The following is a 19,730-nucleotide window of genomic DNA, read 5'->3' on the forward strand; positions in this document are numbered from 1 at the left end:
TTATAGGCATTGCGGCTTTTCAAGGCAATCTTCGATTGAGCCAACATACGCAGTGTTTACCATGAATGGATTTTGGCAAACCTGGGAACATTGCCTTTAAAGCTGCATAAGGGGAAACAGTGCCACTGTTAGACCCAGCACACAGTTATTGTTTTTGTTTAGTAGATGAAACGGAGGAGAGGAGAGACCAGGATTGTGGTAATGACGATGAAACGGAGGAGAGGAGAGTCAAGCATTGTGGTAATGACGATGAAACGGAAGAGAGGAGCGCCCCGAGGGGGGAAAAAAACGTATTGGTTGTTTGAAGTAACTTCTTTGCTGTTGTAATATCGCAAACAGAAATAAAGTTTCACCATTACGGATTCCAGCTTTAAAACTGGCAATGCTTATAACCCGCAATCTGATTGAATAATAGGTTTCAGTTGGCCAGGGTTATACTGTGGACATGACTGTCCTGTATTGTATTGTATAGTGTAGTCACTTGGCCAGGGTTATACTGTGGACATGACTGTATTCTATCAGTCATGTCAGTCCAGGGTTGTGGGTTCGATTCCCACGGGGGGCCAGCACAGAAAAAATGAAATGTATGCATTCACTACTGTAAGTCGCTCTGGATAAGAGCGTCTGCTAAATGACTAAAATGTAAAAAAATGTAAAATGTATTGTATTGTATAGTGTAGTCACTTGGCCAGGGTTATACTGTGGACATGACTGTCCTGTATTGTATTGTGTTGTATAGTGTAGTCACTTGGCCAGGGTTATACTGTGGACAGGACTGTCCTGTATTGTATTGTATAGTGTAGTCACTTGGCCAGGGTTATACTGTGGACATGACTGTCCTGTATTGTATTGTATTGTATAGTGTAGTCACTTGGCCAGGGTTATACTGCGGACATGACTGTATAGTGTAGTCACTTGGCCAGGGTTATACTGTGGACAGGACTGTCCTGTATTGTATTGTTGTATAGTGTAGTCACTTGGCCAGGGTTATACTGTGGACATGACTGTACTGTCCTGCATTATATTGCATTGTATAGTGTAGTCACTTGGCCAGGGTTATACTGTGGACAGGACTGTACTGTCCTGTATTATATTGCACTGTATAGTGTAGACACTTGGCCAGGGTTATACTGTGGACATGACTGTACTGTATTGTATTGTATAGTGTAGTCACTTGGCCAGGGTTATACTGTGGACAGGACAGGACTGTCCTGTATTTTATTGTAGTGTATAGTGTAGTCACTTGGCCAGGGTTATACTGCGGACATGACTGTCCTGTATTGTATTGTATAGTGTAGTGTAGTCACTTGGCCAGGGTTATACTGTGGACATGACTGTACTGTCCTGTATTATATTGCATTGTATAGTGTAGTCACTTGGCCAGGGTTATACTGTGGACAGGACTGTCCTGTATTATATTGCATTGTATAGTGTAGTCACTTGGCCAGGGTTATACTGTGGACATGACTGTCCTGTATTGTATTGTATAGTGTAGTCACTTGGCCAGGGTTATACTGTGGACAGGACTGTCCTGTATTATATTGCATTGTATAGTGTAGTCACTTGGCCAGGGTTATACTGTGGACATGACTGTCCTGTATTGTATTGTATAGTGTAGTCACTTGGCCAGGGTTATACTGTGGACAGGACTGTCCTGTATTGTATTGTATTGTATTGTATAGTGTAGTCACTTGGCCAGGGTTATACTGTGGACATGCCTGTATAGTGTAGTCACTTGGCAAGGGTTATACTGTGGACAGGACTGTCCTGTATTGTATTGTATTGTATTGTATAGTGTAGTCACTTGGCCAGGGTTATACTGTGGACATGCCTGTATAGTGTAGTCACTTGGCAAGGGTTATACTGCGGACATGACTGTACTGTATTGTAGTGTGTAGTATATATGCGTGTAGCCACTTGGCAAGGGTTATACTGCGGACATGACTGTACTGTATTGTAGTGTGTAGTATATATGCGTGTAGTCACTTGGCAAGGGTTATACTGCGGACATGACTGTACTGTATTGTAGTGTGTAGTATATATGCGTGTAGTCACTTGGCCAGGTTCATACTGCGGACATGACTGTCCTGTATTGTAGTGTATAGTGTAGTATATATGCGTGTAGTCACTTGGCCAGGTTCATACTGCGGACATGACTGTCCTGTATTGTAGTGTATAGTGTAGTATATATGCGTGTAGTCGGCAGCCGGCCAGGTCCTTGGTCATCACACCACTCTCCACGATCTCCACACACACCCTCTCCAGAGTCTGGGAGAACCTACAGGTCAACAGGGGTTAGGGTTAGTTACCTACAGGTCAACAGGGTTAGGGTTAGTTACCTACAGGTCAACAGGGGTTAGGGTTAGTTACCTACAGGTCAACAGGGTTAGGGTTAGTTACCTACAGGTCAACAGGGGTTAGGGTTAGTTACCTACAGGTCAACAGGGGTTAGGGTTAGTTACCTACAGGTCAACAGGGGTTAGGGTTAGTTACCTACAGGTCAACAGGGGTTAGGGTTAGTTACCTACAGGTCAACAGGGGTCAATGAGACAACAGCATGTTAAGTTTGCTGAAAATAAACGCAGTTGACAGTGAGAGGACGTTTCTTTTTTTGCTGAGTATATTACAGGTTTTCGTAGTTATTGATGTATTACAGGTAAGGGTTTTAATAGTTATTGATAAAATCAAATGTTATTTGTCACATGCGCCAAATACAACAGGTGAAACGCTTACTTACAAGCCCTTAACCAATAATGCAGTTTTAAGAAAAATAAGTGTTAAGTAAAAAATAGATTAAAAAAAGAACAAATTCTTAAAGAGCAGCAGTAAAATAACAGTAGCGAGGTTATATACAGGGGGTACTGGTACAGAGTCAATGTGCGGGGGCACCGGTTAGTCGAGCAGCGTGAAAGGGGGGGTGGGGGGGACAATGCAAATAGTCTGGGTAGCCATTTGATTAGCTGTTCAGGAGTGTTATGGCTTGGGGGTAGAAGCTGTTAAGAAGTATTTTGGACCTAGACTTGGCGCTCCGGTACCGCTTGCCGTGCAGTAGCAGAGAGAACAGTCTTTGACTAGTGTGGCTTTGACAATTGTTAGGGCCTTCCTCTGATACCGCCTGGTATAGAGGTCCTGGATGGCAGGAAGCTTGGCCCCAGTGATGTACACACTAACCACTGTAGTGCTTTGCGGCCGGAGGCCGAGCAGTTGCCAAACCAGGCAGTGATGCAACCAGTCAGGATACTCTCGTTGGTGCAGCTGTAGATCTTTTTGAGGATCTGGGGACCCATGCCAAATCTTTTTAGTCTCCTGAGGGAGAATAGGCTTTTTGTCGTGCCCTCTTCAAAACTGTTTTGGTGTGTTTGGACCATGATAGTTCATTGGTGATGTGGACACCAAGGAACTTGAAGCTCTCAACCTGCTCCACTGCAGCCCCGTCGATGAGAATGGGGGCATGCTCGGTCCTCCTTTTCCTGTAGTCCACAATCATCTCCTTTGCCTTGATCACGTGAGGGAGAGGTTGTTATCCTGGCACCACACAGTCAGGTCTCTGACCTCCCAATAAGCTGTCTCATCATTGTCATCTGTGGATCTGTTGGGGCGGTATGAAAATTAGAGTGGGTCTAGGGTTTCTGCAGATTACCCACTCGCCGTCGGTTCGTTACAAGGCACCCCAATATCTGTCGCTTTCTCATGCGAATGACGTGGATTTGGGCCTTGTCGGGTGTCTGAATTAAATCCTTCGCGTCCGACTCATTAAAGAAAAAACTTTGTCCAGTACGAGGTGAGTAATCGATGTCCTGCTATCCAGACAGTGGCAAAAACATTGTGTCCAAAATAACTTACAAATAACGCGAAAAAACCACAATGGCACAATTAGTTAGGAGGCTGTAAAACGGCAGCCATCTCCTCCGGCGTCACTTTTTCCACGAACATCAATAACTAATATAATAATATACACTGCTCAAAAAAATAAAGGGAACACTTAAACAACACAATGTAACTCTAAGTCAATCACACTTCTGTGAAATCAAACTGTCCACTTAGGAAGCAACACTGATTGACAATACATTTCACATGCTGTTGTGCAAATGGAATAGACAACAGGTGGAAATTATAGGCAGTTAGCAAGACACCCCCAATAAAGGAGTGGTTCTGCAGGTGGGGACCACAGACCACTTCTCAGTTCCTATGCTTCCTGGCTGATGTTTTGGTCACTTTTGAATGCTGGCGGTGCTTTCAGTCTAGTGGTAGCATGAGACGGAGTCTACAGCCCACACAAGTGGCTCAGGTAGTGCAGCTCATCCAGGATGGCACATCAATGCGAGCTGTGGCAAGAAGGTTTGCTGTGTCTGTCAGCGTAGTGTCCAGAGCATGGAGGCGCTACCAGGAGACAGGCCAGTACATCAGGAGACGTGGAGGAGGCCATAGGAGGGCAACAACCCAGCAGCAGGACCGCTACCTCCACCTTTGTGCAAGGAAGAGCAGGAGAAGCACTGCCAGAGCCCTGCAAAATGACCTCCAGCAGGCCACAAATGTGCATGTGTCTGCTCAAACGGTCAGAAACAGACTCCATGAGGGTGGTATAAGGGCCCGACGTCCACAGGTGGGGGTTGTGCTTACAGCCCAACACCGTGCAGGATGTTTGGCATTTGCCAGAGAACACCAAGATTGGCAAATTCGCCACTGGAGCCCTGTGCTCTTCACAGATGAAAGCAGGTTCACACTGAGCATGTGACAGACGTGACAGAGTCTGGAGACGCCGTGGAGAATGTTCTGCTGCCTGCAACATCCTCCAGCATGACCGGTTTGGCAGTGGGTCAGTCATGGTGTGGGGTGGCATTTCTTTGGGGGGCCGCACAGCCCTCCATGTGCTCGCCAGAGGTAGCCTGACTGCCATAAGGTACCGAGATGAGATCCTCAGACCCCTTGTGAGACCAATTGCTGGTGCGGTTGGCCCTGGGTTCCTCCTAATGCAAGACAATGCTAGACCTCATGTGGCTGGAGTGTGTCAGCAGTTCCTGCAAGAGGAAGGCATTGATGCTATGGACTGGCCCGCCTGTTCCCCAGACCTGAATCCAATTGAGCACATCTGGGACATCATGTCTCGCTCCATCCACCAACGCCACGTTGCACCACAGACTGTCCAGGAGTTGGCGGATGCTTTAGTCCAGGTCTGGGAGGAGATCCCTCAGGAGACCATCCGCCACCTCATCAGGAGCATGCCCAGGCGTTGTAGGGAGGTCATACAGGCACGTGGAGGCCACACACACTACTGAGCCTCATTTTGACTTGTTTTAAGGACATTACATCAAAGTTGGATCAGCCTGTAGTGTGGTTTTCCACTTTAATTTTGAGTGTGACTCCAAATCCAGACCTCCATGGGTTGATAAATTGGATTTCCATTGAGTATTTTTGTGTGATTTTGCTGTCAGCACATTCAACTATGTAAAGAAAAAAGGTATTTAATAAGATTATTTCTTTCGTCAGCTCTAGGATATGTTGTTTAAGTGTTCCCTTTATTTTTTTGAGAAGTATATTACAGGTCAGGGTTTGAGTAGTTATTGAGATATTACAGGGTTTTAGTAGTTATTGAGATATTTCAGGGTTTTAGTAGTTATTGATATATTTCAGGATTTTAGTAGTTATTGAGATATTACAGGTCAGGGTTTTAGTAGTTATTGAGATATTACAGGGTTTTAGTAGTTATTGATATGTTACAGGGTTTAAGTAGTTATTGAGATATTACAGGTCAGGGTTTTAGTAGTTATTGAGATATTACAGGGTTTTAGTAGTTATTGAGATATTACAGGTCAGGGTTTTAGTAGTTATTGATATATTACAGGTCAGGGTTTTAGTAGTTATTGAGATATTACAGGGTTTTAGTAGTTACTGATATATTACAGGGTTTTAGTAGTTATTGAGATATTACAGGGTTTAGTAGTTATTGAGATATTACAGGTCAGGGTTTTAGTAGTTATTGAGATATTACAGGTTTTAGTAGTTATTGAGATATTACAGGTCAGGGTTTTAGTAGTTATTGAGATATTACAGGGTTTTAGTAGTTATTGAGATATTACAGGGTTTTATTAGTTATTGAGATATTACAGGTCAGGGTTTTAGTAGTTATAGAGATATTGCAGGGGTTTAGTAGTTATTGAGATATTACAGGGTTTTAGTTGTCATTGAGATATTACAGGGTTTTAGTAGTTATTGATATATTACAGGGTTTTAGTAGTTATTGAGATATTACAGGGTTTTAGTAGTTATTGAGATATTACAGGGTTTCAGTAGTTATTGAGATATTACAGGGTTTCAGTAGTTATTGAGATATTACGGGTCAGGGTTTTAGTAGTTATTGATATATTACAGGTCAGGGTTTTAGTAGGTATTGAGATATTACAGGTTTTAGTAGTTATTGAGATATTACATGTCAGGGTTTTAGTAGTTATTGAGATATTACAGGTCAGGGTTTTAGTAGTTATTGAGATATTACAGGGGTTTAGTAGTTATTGAGCTATTACAGGGTTTTAGAAGTTATTGAGATATTACAGGTCAGGGTTTTAGTAGTTATTGAGATATTACAGGTCAGGGTTTTAGTAGTTACTGAGATATTACAGTGTTTTAGTAGTTACTGAGATATTACAGGGTTTTAGTAGTTATTGAGATATTCCAGGTTTTAGTAGTTATTGATATATTACAGGGTTTTAGTAGTTATTTAGAAATGACAGGGTTTTAGTAGTTATTGATATATTACAGGGTTTTGGTAGTTATTGAGATATTACAGGGTTTTAGTAGTTATTGAGATATTATATGTCAGGGTTTTAGTAGTTATTGAGATATTATAGGGTTTTAGTAGTTATTGAGATATTACAGGGTTTTAGTAGTTATAATGAGAAATTACAGGTCAGGGTTTTAGTAGTTATTGAGATATTACAGAGTTTTAGTAGTTATTGAGACATTACAGGTCAGGGTTTTAGTAGTTATTTCGATATTACAGGGTTTTAGTAGTTATTGATATATTACAGGGTTGTAGTAGTTTTAGATTTCACAGTGTTTAGTAGTTATTGATATGTTACAGGACAGGGTTTTAGTAGTTATTGAGATATTACAGGGTTTTAGTAGTTATTGAGATATTACAGGGTTTTAGTAGTTATTGAGATATTACAGGGTTTTAGTAGTTATTGATATATTCCAGGTTTTAGTAGTTATTGAGATATTGCAGGGGTTTAGTAGTTATTGAGATATTACAGGGTTTTAGTAGTTATTGAGATATTACAGGTCAGGGTTATAGTAGTTATTGAGATATTACAGGTCAGGGTTTTAGTAGTTATTGAGATATTACAGGGTTTTAGTAGAAATTCACATATTACAGGGTTTTAGTAGTTATTCAGATATTACAGGGTTTCAGTAGTTATTGAGATATTACGGGTCAGGGTTTTAGTAGTTATTGAGATATTACAGGGTTTTAGTAGTTATTGAGATATTACAGGTCAGGGTTTTAGTAGTTATTGAGATATTACAGGTCAGGGTTTTAGTAGTTATTGAGATATTACAGGGTTTTAGTAGTTATTGAGATATTACAAGGTTTTAGTAGTTATTGAGATATTACAATGTTTTAGTAGTTATTGAGATATTACAGGGTTTTATTAGTTATTGAGATATTACAGGGTTTTAGGAGTTATTGAGATATTACAGTGTTTCAGAAGTTATTGAGATATTACGGGTCAGGGTTTTATTAGTTATTGAGATATTACAGGGTTTTAGTAGTTATTGAGATATTACAGGTTTTAGTAGTTATTGAGATATTACAGGGTTTTAGTAGTTATTGAGATATTACAGGTCAGGGATTTAGTAGTTATTGATATATTACAGGGTTTTAGTAGTTATTGAGATATTACAGGGTTTTAGTAGTTATTGAGATATCACAGGTCAGGGTTTTAGTAGTTATTGAGATATTACAGGTCAGGGTTTTAGTAGTTATTGAGATATTATAGGGTTTTAGTAGTAATTGAGATATTACAGGGTTTTAGTAGTTATTGAGATATTACAGGGTTTCAGTAGTTATTGAGATATTACAGGGTTTTAGTAGTTATTGATTTATTACAGGTCAGGATTTTAGTAGGTATTGAGATATTACAGGTTTTAGTAGTTATTGAGATGTTACATGTCAGGGTTTTAGTAGTTATTGAGATATTACAGGTCAGGGTTTTAGTAGTTATTGAGATATTACAGGGTTTTAGTAGTTATTGAGATATTACAGGTTTTAGTAGTTATTGATATATTACACGTTTTAGTAGTTATTGAGATATTACAGGTTTTAGTAGTTATTGAGATATTACAGGTCAGGGTTTTAGTAGTTATTGATATATTACAGGGTTTTAGTAGTTATTGAGATATTACAGGGTTTTAGTAGTTATTGAGATATTACAGGTCAGGGTTTTAGTAGTTATTGAGATATTACAGGGTTTTAGTAGTTATTGAGATATTACAAGGTTTTAGTAGTTATTGAGATATTACAAGGTTTTAGTAGTTATTGAGATATTACAGGTCAGGGTGTTAGTAGTTATTGAGATAGTACAGGGTTTTAGTAGTTATTGAGATATTACAGGGTTTTATTAGTTATTGAGATATTACAGGTCAGGGTTTTAGTAGTTATTGAGCTATTGCAGGGGTTTAGTAGTTATTGAGATATTACAGGGTTTTAGTAGTTATTGATATATTACAGGTCAGGGTTTTAGTAGTTATTGAGATATTACAGGGTTTTAGTAGTTATTGAGATATTAAAGGGTTTTAGTAGTTATTGATATATTACAGGTCAGGGTTTTAGTAGGTATTGAGATATTACAGGTTTTAGTAGTTATTGAGATATTACATGTCAGGGTTTTAGTAGTTATTGAGATATTACAGGTCAGGGTTTTAGTAGTTATTGAGATATTACAGGGGTTTCGTAGTTATTGAGATATTACAGGTCAGGGTTTTAGTAGTTATTGAGATATTACAGGTCAGGGTTATAGTAGTTATTGAGATATTACAGGGTTTTAGTAGTTATTGATATATTCCAGGTTTTAGTAGTTATTGAGATATTGCAGGGGTTTAGTAGTTATTGAGATATTACAGGGGTTTAGTAGTAATTGAGATATTACAGGGTTTTAGTAGTTATTGAGATATTACAGGTCAGGGTTTTAGTAGTTATTGAGATATTACAGGTTTTAGTAGTTATTGAGATATTACAGGGTTTTAGTAGTTATTGAGATATTACAGGGTTTTAGTAGTTATTGAGATATTACAGGTCAGGGTTTTAGTAGTTATTGAGATATTACAGGGTTTCAGTAGTTATTGAGATATTACGGGTCAGGGTTTTAGTAGTTATTGATATATTACAGGTCAGGGTTTTAGTAGGTATTGAGATATTACAGGTTTTATTAGTTATTGAGATATTACATGTCAGGGTTTTAGTAGTTATTGAGATATTACATGTCAGGGTTTTAGTAGTTATTGAGATATTACATGTCAGGGTTTTAGTAGTTATTGAGATATTACATGTCAGGGTTTTAGTAGTTATTGAGATATTACAGGTCAGGGTTTTAGTAGTTATTGAGATATTACAGGGTTTTAGTAGTTATTGAGATATTACAGGTTTTAGTAGTTATTGAGATATTACAGGTTTTAGTAGTTATTGAGATATTACAGGGTTTTAGTAGTTATTGAGATATTACAGGGTTTTAGTAGTTATTGAGATATTACAGGGTTTTAGTAGTTATTGAGATATTACAGGGTTTTAGTAGTTATTGAGATATTACAGGGTTTTAGTAGTTATTGAGATATTACAGGGTTTTAGTAGAAATTCACATATTACAGGGTTTTAGTAGTTATTCAGATATTACAGGTTTTCAGTAGTTATTGAGATATTACGGGTCAGGGTTTTAGTAGTTATTGAGATATTACAGGGTTTTAGTAGTTATTGAGATATTACAGGTCAGGGTTTTAGTAGTTATTGAGATATTACAGGGTTTTAGTAGTTATTGAGATATTACAAGGTTTTAGTAGTTATTGAGATATTACAATGTTTTAGTAGTTATTGAGATATTACAGGGTTTTATTAGTTATTGAGATATTACAGGGTTTTAGGAGTTATTGAGATATTACAGTGTTTCAGAAGTTATTGAGATATTACGGGTCAGGGTTTTATTAGTTATTGAGATATTACAGGGTTTTAGTAGTTATTGAGATATTACAGGTTTTAGTAGTTATTGAGATATTACAGGGTTTTAGTAGTTATTGAGATATTACAGGTCAGGGATTTAGTAGTTATTGATATATTACAGGGTTTTAGTAGTTATTGAGATATTACAGGGTTTTAGTAGTTATTGAGATATTATAGGGTTTTAGTAGTAATTGAGATATTACAGGGTTTTAGTAGTTATTGAGATATTACAGGGTTTCAGTAGTTATTGAGATATTACAGGGTTTTAGTAGTTATTGATTTATTACAGGTCAGGATTTTAGTAGGTATTGAGATATTACAGGTTTTAGTAGTTATTGAGATGTTACATGTCAGGGTTTTAGTAGTTATTGAGATATTACAGGTCAGGGTTTTAGTAGTTATTGAGATATTACAGGGTTTTAGTAGTTATTGAGATATTACAGGTTTTAGTAGTTATTGATATATTACACGTTTTAGTAGTTATTGAGATATTACAGGTTTTAGTAGTTATTGAGATATTACAGGTCAGGGTTTTAGTAGTTATTGATATATTACAGGGTTTTAGTAGTTATTGAGATATTACAGGTCAGGGTTTTAGTAGTTATTGAGATATTACAGGGTTTTAGTAGTTATTGAGATATTACAAGGTTTTAGTAGTTATTGAGATATTACAAGGTTTTAGTAGTAATTGAGATATTACAGGGTTTTAGTAGTTATTGAGATATTACAGGTCAGGGTTTTAGTAGGTATTGAGATATTACAGGTTTTAGTAGTTATTGAGATATTACAGGTCAGGGTTTTAGTAGTTATTGAGATATTACAGGTCAGGGTTATAGTAGTTATTGAGATATTACAGGGTTTTAGTAGTTACTGAGATATTACAGGGTTTTAGTAGTTATTGAGATATTACAGGGTTTTAGTAGTTATTGATATATTACAGGGTTTTAGTAGTTATTTAGAAATTACAGGGTTTTAGTAGTTATTGATATATTACAGGGTTTTGGTAGTTATTGAGATATTACAGGGTTTTAGTAGTTATTGAGATATTATATGTCAGGGTTTTAGTAGTTATTGAGATATTACAGGGTTTTAGTAGTTATAATGAGAAATTACAGGTCAGTGTTTTAGTAGTTATTGAGATATTACAGAGTTTTAGTAGTTATTGAGACATTAAAGGTCAGGGTTTTAGTAGTTATTTTGATATTACAGGGTTTTAGTAGTTATTGATATATTACAGGGTTTTAGTAGTTTTAGATTTCACAGGGTTTAGTAGTTATTGATATGTTACAGGACAGGGTTTTAGTAGTTATTGAGATATTACAGGGTTTTAGTAGTTATTGAGATATTACAGGTTTTAGTAGTTATTGAGATATTACAGGGTTTTAGTAGTTATTGAGATATTACAGGGTTTTAGTAGTTATTGATATATTCCAGGTTTTAGTAGTTATTGAGATATTGCAGGGGTTTAGTAGTAATTGAGATATTACAGGGTTTTAGTAGTAATTGAGATATTACAGGGTTTTAGTAGTTATTGAGATATTACAGGTCAGGTTTTTAGTAGTTATTGAGATATTACAGGTCAGGGTTTTAGTAGTTATTGAGATATTACAGGGTTTTAGTAGTTATTGATATATTCCAGGTTTCAGTAGTTATTGAGATATTGCAGGGGTTTAGTAGTTATTGAGATATTACAGGGTTTTAGTAGTAATTGAGATATTACAGGGTTTTAGTAGTTATTGAGATATTACAGGTCAGGGTTTTAGTAGTTATTGAGATATTACAGGTCAGGGTTTTAGTAGTTATTGAGATATTTCAGGGTTTTAGTAGTAATTGAGATATTACAGGGTTTTAGTAGTTATTGAGATATTACAGGGTTTTAGTAGTTATTGAGATATTACAGGGTTTCAGTAGTTATTGAGATATTACAGGGTTTTAGTAGTTATTGATATATTACAGGTCAGGATTTTAGTAGGTATTGAGATTTTACAGGTTTTAGTAGTTATTGAGATGTTACATGTCAGGGTTTTAGTAGTTATTGAGATGTTACATGTCAGGGTTTTAGTACTTATTGAGATATTACAGGGTTTTAGTAGTTATTGAGATATTACACGTTTTAGTAGTTATTGAGATATTACAGGGTTTTAGTAGTTATTGAGATATTACAGGTCAGGGTTTTAGAGTTATTGAGATATTACAGGTCAGGGTTTTAGTAGTTATTGAGATATTACACGTCAGGGTTTTAGTAGTTATTGATATATTACAGGGTTTTAGTAGTTATTGAGATATTACAGGGTTTTAGTAGTTATTGAGATATTACAGGTCAGGGTTTTAGTAGTTATTGAGATATTACAGGTCAGGGTTTTAGTAGTTATTGAGATATTACAGGGTTTTAGTAGTTATTGAGATATTACAAGGTTTTAGTAGTTATTGAGATATTACAATGTTTTAGTAGTTATTGAGATATTACAGGGTTTTATTAGTTATTGAGATATTACAGGGTTTTAGGAGTTATTGAGATATTACAGTGTTTCAGAAGTTATTGAGATATTACGGGTCAGGGTTTTATTAGTTATTGAGATATTACAGGGTTTTAGTAGTTATTGAGATATTACAGGTTTTAGTAGTTATTGAGATATTACAGGGTTTTAGTAGTTATTGAGATATTACAGGGTTTCAGTAGTTATTGAGATATTACAGGGTTTTAGTAGTTATTGATTTATTACAGGTCAGGATTTTAGTAGGTATTGAGATATTACAGGTTTTAGTAGTTATTGAGATGTTACATGTCAGGGTTTTAGTAGTTATTGAGATATTACAGGTCAGGGTTTTAGTAGTTATTGAGATATTACAGGGTTTTAGTAGTTATTGATATATTACACGTTTTAGTAGTTATTGAGATATTACAGGTTTTAGTAGTTATTGAGATATTACAGGTCAGGGTTTTAGTAGTTATTGATATATTACAGGGTTTTAGTAGTTATTGAGATATTACAGGGTTTTAGTAGTTATTGAGATATTACAGGTCAGGGTTTTAGTAGTTATTGAGATATTACAGGGTTTTAGTAGTTATTGAGATATTACAAGGTTTTAGTAGTTATTGAGATATTACAAGGTTTTAGTAGTTATTGAGATATTACAAGGTTTTAGTAGTTATTGAGATATTACAAGGTTTTAGTAGTTATTGAGATATTACAGGTCAGGGTGTTAGTAGTTATTGAGATAGTACAGGGTTTTAGTAGTTATTGAGATATTACAGGGTTTTATTAGTTATTGAGATATTACAGGTCAGGGTTTTAGTAGTTATTGAGATATTGCAGGGGTTTAGTAGGTATTGAGATATTACAGGGTTTTAGTAGTAATTGAGATATTACAGGGTTTTAGTAGTTATTGATATATTACAGGTCAGGGTTTTAGTAGTTATTGAGATATTACAGGGTTTTAGTAGTTATTGAGATATTAAAGGGTTTTAGTAGTTATTGATATATTACAGGTCAGGGTTTTAGTAGGTATTGAGATATTACAGGTTTTAGTAGTTATTGAGATATTACATGTCAGGGTTTTAGTAGTTATTGAGATATTACAGGTCAGGGTTTTAGTAGTTATTGAGATATTACAGGGGTTTCGTAGTTATTGAGATATTACAGGTCAGGGTTTTAGTAGTTATTGAGATATTACAGGTCAGGGTTATAGTAGTTATTGAGATATTACAGGGTTTTAGTAGTTACTGAGATATTACAGGGTTTTAGTAGTTATTGAGATATTACAGGGTTTTAGTAGTTATTGAGATATTACAAGGTTTTAGTAGTTATTGAGATATTACAAGGTTTTAGTAGTTATTGAGATATTACAAGGTTTTAGTAGTTATTGAGATATTACAAGGTTTTAGTAGTTATTGAGATATTACAGGTCAGGGTGTTAGTAGTTATTGAGATAGTACAGGGTTTTAGTAGTTATTGAGATATTACAGGGTTTTATTAGTTATTGAGATATTACAGGTCAGGGTTTTAGTAGTTATTGAGATATTGCAGGGGTTTAGTAGTTATTGAGATATTACAGGGTTTTAGTAGTAATTGAGATATTACAGGGTTTTAGTAGTTATTGATATATTACAGGTCAGGGTTTTAGTAGTTATTGAGATATTACAGGGTTTTAGTAGTTATTGAGATATTAAAGGGTTTTAGTAGTTATTGATATATTACAGGTCAGGGTTTTAGTAGGTATTGAGATATTACAGGTTTTAGTAGTTATTGAGATATTACATGTCAGGGTTTTAGTAGTTATTGAGATATTACAGGTCAGGGTTTTAGTAGTTATTGAGATATTACAGGGGTTTCGTAGTTATTGAGATATTACAGGTCAGGGTTTTAGTAGTTATTGAGATATTACAGGTCAGGGTTATAGTAGTTATTGAGATATTACAGGGTTTTAGTAGTTACTGAGATATTACAGGGTTTTAGTAGTTATTGAGATATTCCAGGTTTTAGTAGTTATTGATATATTACAGGGTTTTAGTAGTTATTTAGAAATTACAGGGTTTTAGTAGTTATTGATATATTACAGGGTTTTGGTAGTTATTGAGATATTACAGGGTTTTAGTAGTTATTGAGATATTATATGTCAGGGTTTTAGTAGTTATTGAGATATTACAGGGTTTTAGTAGTTATAATGAGAAATTACAGGTCAGGGTTTTAGTAGTTATTTTGATATTACAGGGTTTTAGTAGTTATTGATATATTACAGGGTTTTAGTAGTTTTAGATTTCACAGGGTTTAGTAGTTATTGATATGTTACAGGACAGGGTTTTAGTAGTTATTGAGATATTACAGGGTTTTAGTAGTTATTGATATATTCCAGGTTTTAGTAGTTATTGAGATATTGCAGGGGTTTAGTAGTAATTGAGATATTACAGGGTTTTAGTAGTAATTGAGATATTACAGGGTTTTAGTAGTTATTGAGATATTACAGGTCAGGTTTTTAGTAGTTATTGAGATATTACAGGTCAGGGTTTTAGTAGTTATTGAGATATTACAGGGTTTTAGTAGTTATTGATATATTCCAGGTTTCAGTAGTTATTGAGATATTGCAGGGGTTTAGTAGTTATTGAGATATTACAGGGTTTTAGTAGTAATTGAGATATTACAGGGTTTTAGTAGTTATTGAGATATTACAGGTCAGGGTTTTAGTAGTTATTGAGATATTACAGGTCAGGGTTATAGTAGTTATTGAGATATTACAGGGTTTTAGTAGTTACTGAGATATTACAGGGTTTTAGTAGTTATTGAGATATTCCAGGTTTTAGTAGTTATTGATATATTACAGGGTTTTAGTAGTTATTGAGATATTAAAGGGTTTTAGTAGTTATTGATATATTACAGGTCAGGGTTTTAGTAGGTATTGAGATATTACAGGTTTTAGTAGTTATTGAGATATTACATGTCAGGGTTTTAGTAGTTATTGAGATATTACAGGTCAGGGTTTTAGTAGTTATTGAGATATTACAGGGGTTTCGTAGTTATTGAGATATTACAGGTCAGGGTTTTAGTAGTTATTGAGATATTACAGGTCAGGGTTATAGTAGTTATTGAGATATTACAGGGTTTTAGTAGTTACTGAGATATTACAGGGTTTTAGTAGTTATTGAGATATTCCAGGTTTTAGTAGTTATTGATATATTACAGGGTTTTAGTAGTTATTTAGAAATTACAGGGTTTTAGTAGTTATTGATATATTACAGGGTTTTGGTAGTTATTGAGATATTACAGGGTTTTAGTAGTTATTGAGATATTATATGTCAGGGTTTTAGTAGTTATTGAGATATTACAGGGTTTTAGTAGTTATAATGAGAAATTACAGGTCAGGGTTTTAGTAGTTATTTTGATATTACAGGGTTTTAGTAGTTATTGATATATTACAGGGTTTTAGTAGTTTTAGATTTCACAGGGTTTAGTAGTTATTGATATGTTACAGGACAGGGTTTTAGTAGTTATTGAGATATTACAGGGTTTTAGTAGTTATTGATATATTCCAGGTTTTAGTAGTTATTGAGATATTGCAGGGGTTTAGTAGTAATTGAGATATTACAGGGTTTTAGTAGTAATTGAGATATTACAGGGTTTTAGTAGTTATTGAGATATTACAGGTCAGGTTTTTAGTAGTTATTGAGATATTACAGGTCAGGGTTTTAGTAGTTATTGAGATATTACAGGGTTTTAGTAGTTATTGATATATTCCAGGTTTCAGTAGTTATTGAGATATTGCAGGGGTTTAGTAGTTATTGAGATATTACAGGGTTTTAGTAGTAATTGAGATATTACAGGGTTTTAGTAGTTATTGAGATATTACAGGTCAGGGTTTTAGTAGTTATTGAGATATTACAGGTCAGGGTTATAGTAGTTATTGAGATATTACAGGGTTTTAGTAGTTACTGAGATATTACAGGGTTTTAGTAGTTATTGAGATATTCCAGGTTTTAGTAGTTATTGATATATTACAGGGTTTTAGTAGTTATTTAGAAATTACAGGGTTTTAGTAGTTATTGATATATTACAGGGTTTTGGTAGTTATTGAGATATTACAGGGTTTTAGTAGTTATTGAGATATTATATGTCAGGGTTTTAGTAGTTATTGAGATATTACAGGGTTTTAGTAGTTATAATGAGAAATTACAGGTCAGTGTTTTAGTAGTTATTGAGATATTACAGAGTTTTAGTAGTTATTGAGACATTAAAGGTCAGTGTTTTAGTAGTTATTTTGATATTACAGGGTTTTAGTAGTTATTGATATATTACAGGGTTTTAGTAGTTTTAGATTTCACAGGGTTTAGTAGTTATTGATATGTTACAGGACAGGGTTTTAGTAGTTATTGAGATATTACAGGGTTTTAGTAGTTATTGAGATATTACAGGTTTTAGTAGTTATTGAGATATTACAGGGTTTTAGTAGTTATTGAGATATTACAGGGTTTTAGTAGTTATTGATATATTCCAGGTTTTAGTAGTTATTGAGATATTGCAGGGGTTTAGTAGTAATTGAGATATTACAGGGTTTTAGTAGTAATTGAGATATTACAGGGTTTTAGTAGTTATTGAGATATTACAGGTCAGGTTTTTAGTAGTTATTGAGATATTACAGGTCAGGGTTTTAGTAGTTATTGAGATATTACAGGTCAGGGTTTTAGTAGTTATTGAGATATTTCAGGGTTTTAGTAGTAATTGAGATATTACAGGGTTTTAGTAGTTATTGAGATATTACAGGGTTTTAGTAGTTATTGAGATATTACAGGGTTTCAGTAGTTATTGAGATATTACAGGGTTTTAGTAGTTATTGATATATTACAGGTCAGGATTTTAGTAGGTATTGAGATATTAGAGGTTTTAGTAGTTATTGAGATGTTACATGTCAGGGTTTTAGTAGTTATTGAGATGTTACATGTCAGGGTTTTAGTAGTTATTGAGATATTACAGGGTTTTAGTAGTTATTGAGATATTACAGGGTTTCAGTAGTTATTGAGATATTACACGTTTTAGTAGTTATTGAGATATTACAGGGTTTTAGTAGTTATTGAGATATTACAGGGTTTTATTAGTTATTGAGATATTACAGGTCAGGGTTTTAGTATTTATTGAGATATTGCAGGGGTTTAGTAGTTATTGAGATATTACAGGGTTTTAGTAGTAATTGAGATATTACAGGGTTTTAGTAGTTATTGATATATTAAAGGTAAGGGTTTTAGTAGTTATTGAGATATTAAAGGGTTTTAGTAGTTATTGATATATTACAGGTCAGGGTTTTAGTAGGTATTGAGATATTACAGGTTTTAGTAGTTATTGAGATATTACAGGTCAGGGTTTTAGTAGTTATTGAGATATTACAGGTCAGGGTTTTAGTAGTTATTGAGATATTACAGGGTTTTAGTAGTTACTGAGATATTACAGGGTTTTAGTAGTTATTGAGATATTCCAGGTTTTAGTAGTTATTGATATATTACAGGGTTTTAGTAGTTATTTAGAAATGACAGGGTTTTAGTAGTTATTGATATATTACAGGGTTTTGGTAGTTATTGAGATATTACAGGGTTTTAGTAGTTATTGATATATTATATGTCAGGGTTTTAGTAGTTATTGAGATATTACAGGGTTTTAGTAGTTATTGAGATATTACAGGGTTTTAGTAGTTATAATGAGAAATTACAGGTCAGGGTTTTAGTAGTTATTTCGATATTACAGGATTTTAGTAGTAATTGAGATATTACAGGGTTTTAGTAGTTATTGAGATATTACATGTCAGGGTTTTAGTAGTTACTGAGATATTACATGTCAGGGTTTTAGTAGTTATTGAGATATTACATGTCAGGGTTTTAGTAGTTATTGAGATATTACATGTCAGGGTTTTAGTAGTTATTGAGATATTACAGGTCAGGGTTTTAGTAGTTATTGAGATATTACAGGTTTTAGTAGTTATTGAGATATTACAGGTTTTAGTAGTTATTGAGATATTACAGGGTTTTAGTAGTTATTGAGATATTACAGGGTTTTAGTAGTTATTGAGATATTACAGGTCAGGGGTTTAGTAGTTATTGATATATTACAGGGTTTTAGTAGTTATTGAGATATTACAGGTCAGGGTTATAGTAGTTATTGAGATATTACAGGTCAGGGTTTTAGTAGTTATTGAGATATTACAGGATTTAGTAGAAATTCACATATTACAGGGTTTTAGTAGTTATTGAGATATTACGGGTCAGGGTTTTAGTAGTTATTGAGATATTACAGGGTTTTAGTAGTTATTGAGATATTACAGGTCAGGGTTTTAGTAGTTATTGAGATATTACAGGTCAGGGTTTTAGTAGTTATTGAGATATTACAGGGTTTTAGTAGTTATTGAGATATTACAGGGTTTTAGTAGTTATTGAGATATTACAAGGTTTTAGTAGTTATTGAGATATTACAATGTTTTAGTAGTTATTGAGATATTACAGGGTTTTAGGAGTTATTGAGATATTACAGTGTTTCAGAAGTTATTGAGATATTACGGGTCAGGGTTTTAGTAGTTATTGAGATATTACAGGGTTTTTGTAGTTATTGAGATATTACAGGTCAGGGATTTAGTAGTTATTGAGATATTACAGGGTTTTAGTAGTTATTGAGATATTACAGGGTTTTAGTAGTTATTGAGATATTACAGGTCAGGGATTTAGTAGTTATTGATATATTACAGGGTTTTAGTAGTTATTGAGATATCACAGGTCAGGGTTTTAGTAGTTATTGAGATATTACAGGGTTTTAGTAGTTATTGAGATATTACAGGTTTTAGTAGTTATTGATATATTACACGTTTTAGTAGTTATTGAGATATTACAGGTTTTAGTAGTTATTGAGATATTACAGGTCAGGGTTTTAGTAGTTATTGATATATTACAGGGTTTTAGTAGTTATTGAGATATTACAGGGTTTTAGTAGTTATTGAGATATTACAGGTCAGGGTTTTAGTAGTTATTGAGATATTACAGGGTTTTAGTAGTTATTGA

At 34.3% G+C, this 19,730-nt stretch overlaps 1 protein-coding gene across 1 annotated transcript in view; it reads right to left on the reverse strand.

The window, feature by feature from the left end:
- The window catches only part of LOC123725101 (isocitrate dehydrogenase [NADP], mitochondrial-like), a 346,249-nt gene that overhangs the window by 1,000 nt on the left and 325,519 nt on the right, over positions 1-19,730 (reverse strand). The window contains exons 3-4 of the mRNA XM_045688877.2: positions 2,192-2,278; positions 1,987-1,995 (exon numbers count right to left, since the gene is read on the reverse strand). Of these exons, the coding sequence (XP_045544833.1) occupies positions 1,987-1,995; positions 2,192-2,278 (96 nt within the window). The remainder of the gene's footprint in view (positions 1-1,986; positions 1,996-2,191; positions 2,279-19,730) is intronic.

Source organism: Salmo salar, chromosome 11, assembly GCF_965601325.2.
Source record: "Salmo salar chromosome 11, fSalSal1, whole genome shotgun sequence".
Classification (NCBI taxonomy): domain Eukaryota; kingdom Metazoa; phylum Chordata; class Actinopteri; order Salmoniformes; family Salmonidae; genus Salmo; species Salmo salar.